Here is a 9,007-nt window from a genome sequence, read left to right on the forward strand (position 1 = left end):
TGGACAATGCTCAGGCTTCAGTTGCCAGGGGCTTGCAAGGCCCTTAGCTTAGCCAAAATCTAGATCTCTTATATCAAGACAAGAAATTATCGACCCGCCGCCACACACCAAAAGTCTAAGCGAGAATCCAGATCTCTTATATCAGGACAAGAAATTATCGACTCAAAATCAAATTGTAAATTGTCACATGATGAACCTTCAAGTCATCTGAACAGATTTTTGGCTATATTTAAAAACCTTTAATATGGTCGAGAAGGTCCCTACTAATCCTTTTTCATCACAGTACGAAGGCGGGATTTCAGGCAAGTATAAATTTTTGGCTATATTAAAACCCCCTTAATATGGTTGAGAAGGTCCCTACTGATCCTTTTTCATCACAGTACGAAGGCGGGATTTCAGGCAAGCATAATTCCTAATGCCATCTTATAGTATTGGTTTGAATAGAAGGCATAAATATATCCATCATATAGGGTGTGCCTCCCGCGTACTGAGAATAATTATTGTCGCTGATCTGCCAGCGAACGATAGCTGTATCTGTGCGAGCGACCGGAAATTTAGCAAGCGTTTTGACTTAAAAAACTCTGAAAGGAACATTGCATCCGGCATGCGCTATCATAAATTCATAATGAAATGCCTTCGGGCCTTTTGCTTCCAAAATTTAAATAACTCATGTCTTAAACTTTGTCATATTATTTTTCTACGAGCAAGAACCGCTAATTTCTCTCTTAACCAAGCAAGCTTGCAGGCAACAAATCATAGCTCCTATTGAACTTTATAAATAAATTCAACAAACTGCATTTATGTATCTATATGCTACATTTGTCCTTGCATAACAAGAAGTTATGCATTCTTAAAACTCCACAGAATGATAACATTGATAAAACAGAACAAAAAGAGTTCAAATTAAAGAAAGAACATATGCTAAAAGCAATACAAGATGAGGTTCGCATGTCAAACTAGGTAAGAGCCAGAACATCTGAGAGCTCGAGGGTGAAGGACAATTCCATCCTCCCCCAGCGGCTTCTCCATCCTAATGCAAGGGGAGGGGAGCACCATCCCACCCCTTCAAACACTCGAGAAGAGGGTCGATCACCATCCCCCTGCTGATGGCCACAAACACCTTGTCGAACTCCTCTCCCGGAGACCGTACCTTCTCGCCTGTGAGATACCCGGCACCGAGCTCCTCCCTCACAAACCTATACAGAGGATATGACCTGCACTCCTTGATCCTGTTCTCGATCGGCAAGTTGCCGTTCTCAAACGCCACCCTCGTCGCCTCCACCTCCTTTGGCAGAACAGCTTTGAGCTCCTGCTCGAAGGCAGTTATCTTTTGGAAGATGGAAGTGCTTGCATCCTTTTCCTTCTCACCGTTGTTCAATGCATGCTCCACGAGCACCTGCCTTAGCTTCTCCATCAGAATGTAGGTCGAGCTGCAGGGGTCATCGGCGTAGCTAAAGACATACTCTCGATCGATAACTTTGATCAAGTCCTTCTCGCAGAACCTTGATGGGTGGAGCTCGCCGTTCACGCCCGTCGTGAGCACCCTCTTAGCCACTTGGCTCGCGGTGTTCTTCACGGTGTTCTTCAAGTTCTCCTCCAGATGCCTCAAATCAATGGCTTGGCAGATTGCTACCAGGTAGGTGGAGGACATGAGCTTCAGGATCTCCACCGCCTCTTGCGTCTTCCTTGCAGAGATCAAGCCCAGGGAGTTGACGTCCTGGTTGTGCTGCTCTGCACTCTGGACGTGGTTGGTGACCGGGTTCCCAAGGAATTGGAGCTCCGAGCAGTAGGCTGCCATCGCTATCTCCGCACCCTTGAAGCCATAGTCCAAGCTCGGGTTCCGGCCGCCGGAGAGATTGGATGGCAGCCCGTTGTTGTAGAAATCGTTGACGAGCTCGGAGAACTGGGCGAACATGAGCTTCCCGATGGCGGCGATCGCCAAGCGGGTGTTGTCCATGGAGACGCCGACGGGAGTACCCTGGAAGTTGCCTCCATGGAGGGCCTTGTTCCTGGAGACGTCGATGAGGGGGTTGTCGTTCACCGAGTTGATCTCTCTTTCGACGGACTTGGTCGACGACCGGATGACCTCGATCTGGGGGCCGAGCCACTGGGGCGAGGTCCGGAGGGCATAGCGGTCCTGCTTCGGCTTCTGGAGGGGGTCGAGCTCATGGAGCTTCTTCGCCATCTTCATGTAGGAGCTGCCGTCGAGAACATGCTCCATGATGGCCGCCGCCTCGATCTGGCCCGGGTGGTGCTTCAGTTTGTGGGTGAGGTGGTCGGTGAATTCCGGCTTCCCGTTCATTACCTCGCAGAAGATCGCCGAGAGGACCTCGGAGAGGAGTGCGAGGACGTTCGCTTCGAAGAGGACCACGGAAGCCAGGCCGGAGCCGACAGCGGTGCCATTGACAAGCGCCAGGCCTTCCTTGGGCTGCAGCTCGAAGAAGCTGTGGGGAATTCCGGCGAGGCGGAAGGCCTCCGTGGCATCGATCGGTTGCCCGGTGGGGCCGATGGCCACGGCATTGGGGCGCCCGCTGAGGATGCCGGCGATGTAGGACAGGGGCATGAGGTCGCCGGAGGCGGTGATGCTGCCCCGGAGGGGGACGCAGGGGGTGATGTTGGAATTCAGGAGGCTGCTCATGGCCTCCAAGATCTCGAACCGGATGCCGGAGTAGCCCTGGAGGAGGGTGTTGATCCGTACCAGCATCGCCGCCCTCGTCGCATAGGGGGGCAATGTGTGGCCGGATTCCGGGCCGGAGCCGAAGATTCCGGCGTTGAGGAATCTGTTTCAACAACCATTAACGTCAACGAGGCAATCAGTAACTGTTTAAAGGATTCTAAAACAGACAATAAACACATATATATGTATTATTATTATTATTATTCTTAGTGCAAACTTTGCTTCGCCTCATCGATCGGTGACCAAACCAAGCAAATATCTGAAGGGCACTATTCGGCTCGCGTCAAGCTATAGACAAAAAAATAGCTGGAAGAGACCCACTTAGATGTCGCATATCATTACCTTTCATGCGACCTGTTGCTTTACCCTTAAAATATAAGAAAATATTGCAACCAAGTCGACCCATCCGTTTACTATAGTGATTACACCCAAAAAAAAAAAAAAAAAAAATCAGAATAAAAAATCACATAAAAAAATCAACTCGTCCATGTACGTTTTATTCTACACAATCTGGCATGTGCTGGAACAGCCGTAAATCACGCGTAATGCATTGCGCTGTTGCCGTAATTCGTTCGGAATTGTTTGCTCGAGACTTCCCGCATTGGGTGCGGGCTCGGTTGGTGGATTGTCGTTTCCGGGAACAATATTACAATATTTTAATCCTCACCCCTCGCATCTTAATATCTTATGGTTTTAGCCTTTGTAGAGGGATATGTCTCCTGCTGAAAAGCCAGGGTTCGCAGCGTTTTGATCCACTAGTCCCACCTTCCCCACCAAATTAAAGTAGGAGCAACAACATAAAAAAAAAAAAAAAAAAAAAAAAAAAAAACGCACCGTGCCAAGAAGTGTGTCCCCATCCCTCTTTGTTATTCTGACTCACATGCAGCATTAATTCAATGGGTCCTTAATGCAAGCAACTACCATCCACCCCTCGGACCATCGGTCCATCATCCACTTGGATGTTAGATCGCAGGGGACTATCAGATCTCGCCAACCTACCTACCCAACCTAATAATGGGTCCAAAAGATAATGTTAAACCCGCATCCGACCCTAATTGCTGAATCCTACTTGATTTTGATTTGACGCAGACTTGGAAAAGTAACGCGTTGGTGCAATTGTGGCCTATAATAAAGTAACACGTTAGTGGAATTTTGGCCTCTAATCTCGCTCATATCCTCCAATCATGTCGAGCTTGGATCTATTAAACATGCAACCAACCCGTTCGTGCACCTACTTGTCAACACATTTGATGGTCATGACTATGGGCAAGTGAATTTCACTCTAATTGTTACTTGGGAAACGTTTCCCTCTCTAGCTTTCTTCGCATTAATCGTAGCCATCTTTTATTCTTAATAGAGTCAAATACATCACGTAAGTTGCATGCCTCCTATCTAATTTTTAGATTGAAAAACTTTTGGAAAAAGATTAAATTGATAGAAATAAATAATATTTTAGTAGATAAATTAACGTTTTAGACAGCGAAGGAATCGCTCTAGTTATTTTTTTACCTCAGGACCAAACTAGTTATTGGACAGGAAAAATTGTGATAGGTGTACCTGATTAGAAGAAGTTTGGCTGACTTCTCAAACCAGTATTTTCTCGAGAAGAAGAAAACAAGTTTCTTAACTTTTCAGTAAATATATATTTCTGTGCGTAAGTTTCTCTATTACAGAAAGAGAGAGAGAGAGAGAGGGAGAGGGGGGTTAGGTAATAGTGACCTGATGAGCTCCTTCTGAAGGGCTCCTCCTTGCTTGGTCCTCCGGTGAGAGGTGGCGCCGAATCCAGTGGTGACCCCATAGCTATCGGTCCCGTTGCTCATGCTGTTCATCACCCACTGGCTGCTGGCCTGCACCCCATCCCTCGACGCCTCCGACAGCTCCACCCTCACCGCCGACTCCGCCATCGCCACCGCCGCCACTTGCGATATCTTGAGAGTCGCGCCCTCGAGCCTCACCGCAGGCTGCCTGAACTCCTCCACCATCCTCTTAACCTCATCAAGGTGGCTCCCGGTCAAGGCCTCCGCTGCGGCTGCCCAGTTCAATGGGTCCTTGATGCACAAGCCGTTGACGGCGCCATTGGCATTGCCGTTCTCGTGCGCAAACTCCATGAGAGGCCGTTCGATTATAAAGGGATCTCGAGGAGGAAATGGAAGGGAACGTGAGGAGCGGAAAGAGAAGAGGAAGAGGATCGGATGAGATTAGATCCGTGGAAAAGTTCTTCCGGGGGGGGGGGGGGGGGGGCGCGGGGCGGCGAAAGGAAGAAATCTTTTTCCTGAGGAGGGGAAGCGGACCGAGGGAGGCCTTAAATAGAGGCTCGGGTGCCATGGACGGAGCTGGGTGGTTGGGGGGAGGGAAGGGGGTGTTAGTTGGAAGGCCCCTTGGACCGTTCGATCGGGGCGCCACCGGACGGGTGGATGGGCCGACACGCGTCGGGCGTGCGGGGTCCGAACGCGGTGCCGTGGCTCCCACTCGTCAAAGCTTGGGGTTTTGGGGGTTTGGTAGGAGGAAATGTAAGCATCCCGTCATTTTGATTTTTTTCTCCCCTCGCAACGTTTCTCGATGATCTCTAGGAATTGGGAGAGAAACTTATCGCGCTACGACCAAATCAATGGAAAATGACACGTGAAATTCTAAGGAAGAGGATGGCCTAACGCTGACACGACAGATATCTACAAATAAATGGAAAAAATGAGAGTTAGGTCTTTACTTAGCTGTAGTCAAATTATTGGAGCATGATCGAAAACTTAAGATTTTAGACTTCGTGGAATAATGAATTAATAATATTAGATTTAATTAAAAGCTTGCGAGAAAAATATATAAAATCCAAATAGTTCAGGAGGAATAACTAATTTTCTTGAAAATAAATATTGCAATATTTTTCTTAAAAATACCTTCTCATTTGAGAGAAATACCTTCATAACAATCTTGACCTAACGTTCTCTTGGAAAGCATTATTTTTCTTTAGTTTTGTCAAAGGAAATTCTTTGCTTCCTAGAGGGTAAATTGGTCCGGCATCAATAAAGATATTAAAGAAACAAGGACGGGGATAAGACTAGGGCGGGCCGACGGGCCAAACCCATCTCATGGGGTAGATCGAGTCGTGAGGAACATTTCGTCAACTTGAAGACTGTTTTGTTCCATTTTATGTACGTTCCGATTAATACCTAAAACTGCACCCTTGCTGTGAGCTGAAACATAATTTTAACCGGGATCTTGTCAGAAATAAAATAATTAAACATGACATCATATTTACCATGGTTAAATTTCGGATCCTTTCTGTTCTTCTCTACTCCTTTTAGTTTTGAGTTTTTTTTTATCTATGCTCTTTTTTCATGTCAATTTCTGTATATGCTTTGTGTATGCGCAGAAGGAATAAATCAGTGGAATTCACTATTGGGATGCATGCAAAATAAGGGTTTTCTTCTCTCTCTTTTTTGTATCTTTCTAAATAAAAGCGCCGGATTGCATGGGCAAGCGTACAAAATGAAATCTTTCATTCGGTGAACATCAGGGGTCCCAATGTCACTATTCACATGAACATCATACGCTTGGACGATGACAAATTGTAACAAGAAAAATACTGTGATTAGTTGCTTAGTCCACCTCAACCGTCGTTCAAGACCAATGAAGGATGCCATTGATCCATTTTTTTGAAACTCTTAATTAAGAACCAGCAATCTATCTTTGTCACAATTAAGCCAATAGAATATTTTCTTGCCAGACTTGTAGCTATACCTCTTTATCTAAATCAACCATTCAAGAGGGCGACACTATCAAAATTAATCTTAATGCACCCATTTTAAGGTGACAAATTAATTATGAGATGGATTTATGATAATGAAACAATTATTGCATGACCTCAAAAAGAATTACCCATTTGATACCAAGATGGTAGGGAACAATAAAAGAGGAGCCCACAAAAAGTAGAATTATCGAATAAGCATCGCTCGACCTCCAAAAAGAAAACCTACTAATTAAGAAATTTGTTTAGTAATGTTTCTTCACATGAAGCACCAAACTCTGTGAAAGCCATTACCAAAATGGAAGCTTAACCTAATTGTCTTTATTAATGCTTCCGGCGACCATCATTTGCTCAAGCATAGTAAGCTTCATTAGTTAAAGTTATTGATAGATGTGAACGAGTCATCGCTAATTAGAACTTAATTTGTAGCTTAAATCCGACTCGAACACTGATTTAAGTATTCCTTCTGTCCAATTATTAAACCATCACTATTTTACATATTGCCATGCAAATTGTACTTTTGATTTAGTCTTGAGGTGGTAAGTAGATGGTTGCAATCAAGACATTAGCATCCATTCAAAATATTTAAACAAAACACTCCCCAGTGTTTGTTGAACGAACACCGGCCGTGATCTGCAGTTCCTTACCAACCACACCGCGCTGGGAGTTTGGTAAGGAATAGCCGGCAACTCGCCTTAAGGCAGGAGAGAAATTCCTGTGGAGATGAACTCCAATTTCTCGTGCATAGTATAAGGAGTATGCATGAGAAACTATATATATATATATATATATATATATATATATATATATATATAAAAGAAGTTGGAAAGCATATCTGGAAGCTGTTCGAGCCGACCCATTTTTTTTTAAAAAAATGTTTTTGAGAATACAGGTTGACCCAGTTCAATTGAAGTTTCCTGGCAATATTCTAAAAATTAATTTTCTTTCTTTATATCTAAAATATAAAGAGATGTTTCTTTTATGGAGAAAAAAAGAAATCCTTAGGCAGGCCCGGTGCTTAATTTTATATTTGTTTTTTTCTTTAGAAATTCTTTGGAGAATTATTAGTCCTTAGTTATAACAAGAAAAACCAATAAAAAAACCCTGCATCGAAGTTTAAGAGGAAACTCTCATGACCGAAAATTTTTGCATCATGGCTGATCTTGCATGAAGAAAGATTTGGCGTGGCGAGCAGCCCCCTTTAAAAAAAAAAAAAAATCTTAATGTAATCTGCTATCGATCGGATATGCATGCGATGTGTAACATGCATCCAGTACAACAAACATGTATCATGGCACATTAAGATTTAAGTGGAGTTATGACGGGCGCTCACATGGTCGGATTGTTTTTAGTCAACTCATTTAGGTAGGTAAGAACTAGGGTGACCCGAAGTTTTATAATTTCGAACATCAGTAATGTTTACTCTCGATTGATTTAATAAATTTGATTTATCAAAAAAAAGAAAAAGTGGTGGTAGGTGTGTAAGAACCTCCGACCAACCCAACGTGAGAGCTTCGTCAAGGATGATAGAAGTTTGAACAGATTCCTCGGAGACTAGTCTTTCTACAGTGCCTGGGGTTTGGTGTGGAGTGCCCTCTACCACCGGACACCTAAAGCCATGTGATGCACAGCGAAAAGGGATGGTAAGATAGAATGGCCATTGTCCTTTTTGGTGGAAGGGAGCGCACCATAGGTTTCCTCCTCGAGTCAACCCTATATTTTTATAAGCCAAAATATAAAGATAGTAATTTATAATCCAATCTATAAATTTGACAAGCGAACGATCTATTTTAAGTAAATTTGGATTTGATATAAATGAGTTTGGATCTTAAATGGATCAACCTGTCTAAACCTGGTTATTAAATGGATTTGGTTCATGTTTAAACTTTTGATCTATTTACTTTGTTTAATAATTAGGTCGGATTATGATCCGATCCGTAAAATATGTTTAAAATCTATTTCAAATCTGTTTCTAACCTGTTTAACCCAAGCTACTTAACCTATTTAACCTGATTACACCCATTTAATCCGTTAAAAATCCGTCTAAGTTGTTTAGCATGTTTAATAAATGAATTATATGGGTTTGGTTTAATTACATGAATAAATTGGATTCAGGTTTGATATTTATACTTGTTTAATAAATAAGTCGGATTTGCGTTGATGAATTTTTGATTAAATCCGCATCCAACCCGACCTGTATTTGATTAAAATTCGATTAATCCGACCCAATCGGATTGTCACCTCTATTTAAATATCTTTCCCTCATCCCATCCCATTTATTTGGGGTTTCAAGTGGTCCTATCGGGATATTTATAATTTTTTTTTTTTTGCTTTAAAGTTGAAATAAGTGATGCTGAAATAGAACCTAATTAGAGAAATGGAAGAAAAGCTTGGGTAAGCTTATTAAGAATTTAGACTTGGAGCATACATGGCAGCTTCTTCGTCTCATCTGCACCACACATTTGCCCCCACATTCTTAGGGTACGTGTGTGTTTTTTTTCCTCTCTCTCTTTTGATTGGAGTAATTTTTTTAGATATCATGTTGTACCTCACGCTGCTATTTAAGAAGTTGGGTAGCTCTCATGGAG

At 43.3% G+C, this 9,007-nt stretch overlaps 1 protein-coding gene across 1 annotated transcript; it reads right to left on the bottom strand.

The window, feature by feature from the left end:
* Nucleotides 1–765: 765 nt before the first annotated feature.
* Nucleotides 766–5,309, bottom strand: LOC103703950 (phenylalanine ammonia-lyase 2). Its single transcript, XM_008787032.6, has 2 exons — nucleotides 4,397–5,309; nucleotides 766–2,780 (listed from the first exon to the last, which is right to left on the bottom strand). Exons 1-2 carry the CDS (start codon nucleotides 4,783–4,785, stop codon nucleotides 1,031–1,033), a joined length of 2,139 nt encoding a protein of 712 aa, XP_008785254.1. The 5' UTR covers nucleotides 4,786–5,309; the 3' UTR covers nucleotides 766–1,030.
* Between the last annotated feature and the right edge of the window lie 3,698 nt (nucleotides 5,310–9,007).

Source organism: Phoenix dactylifera, chromosome 6, assembly GCF_051530095.1.
Source record: "Phoenix dactylifera cultivar Ajwa chromosome 6, Ajwa_hap1_PhDact_Kaust_v1.1, whole genome shotgun sequence".
In the NCBI taxonomy this organism is placed as follows: domain Eukaryota; kingdom Viridiplantae; phylum Streptophyta; class Magnoliopsida; order Arecales; family Arecaceae; genus Phoenix; species Phoenix dactylifera.

Coding starts and splice junctions, on each gene's coding strand:
- LOC103703950 (XM_008787032.6), bottom strand. CDS start 4,785: ATGGAGTTTGCGCACGAGAACGGCAATGCCAATGGCGCCGTCAACGGC. Junction 2,781..4,396: donor CTTCAGAAGGAGCTCATCAG/GTCACTATTACC, acceptor TTGTTGAAACAG/ATTCCTCAACGCCGGAATCT.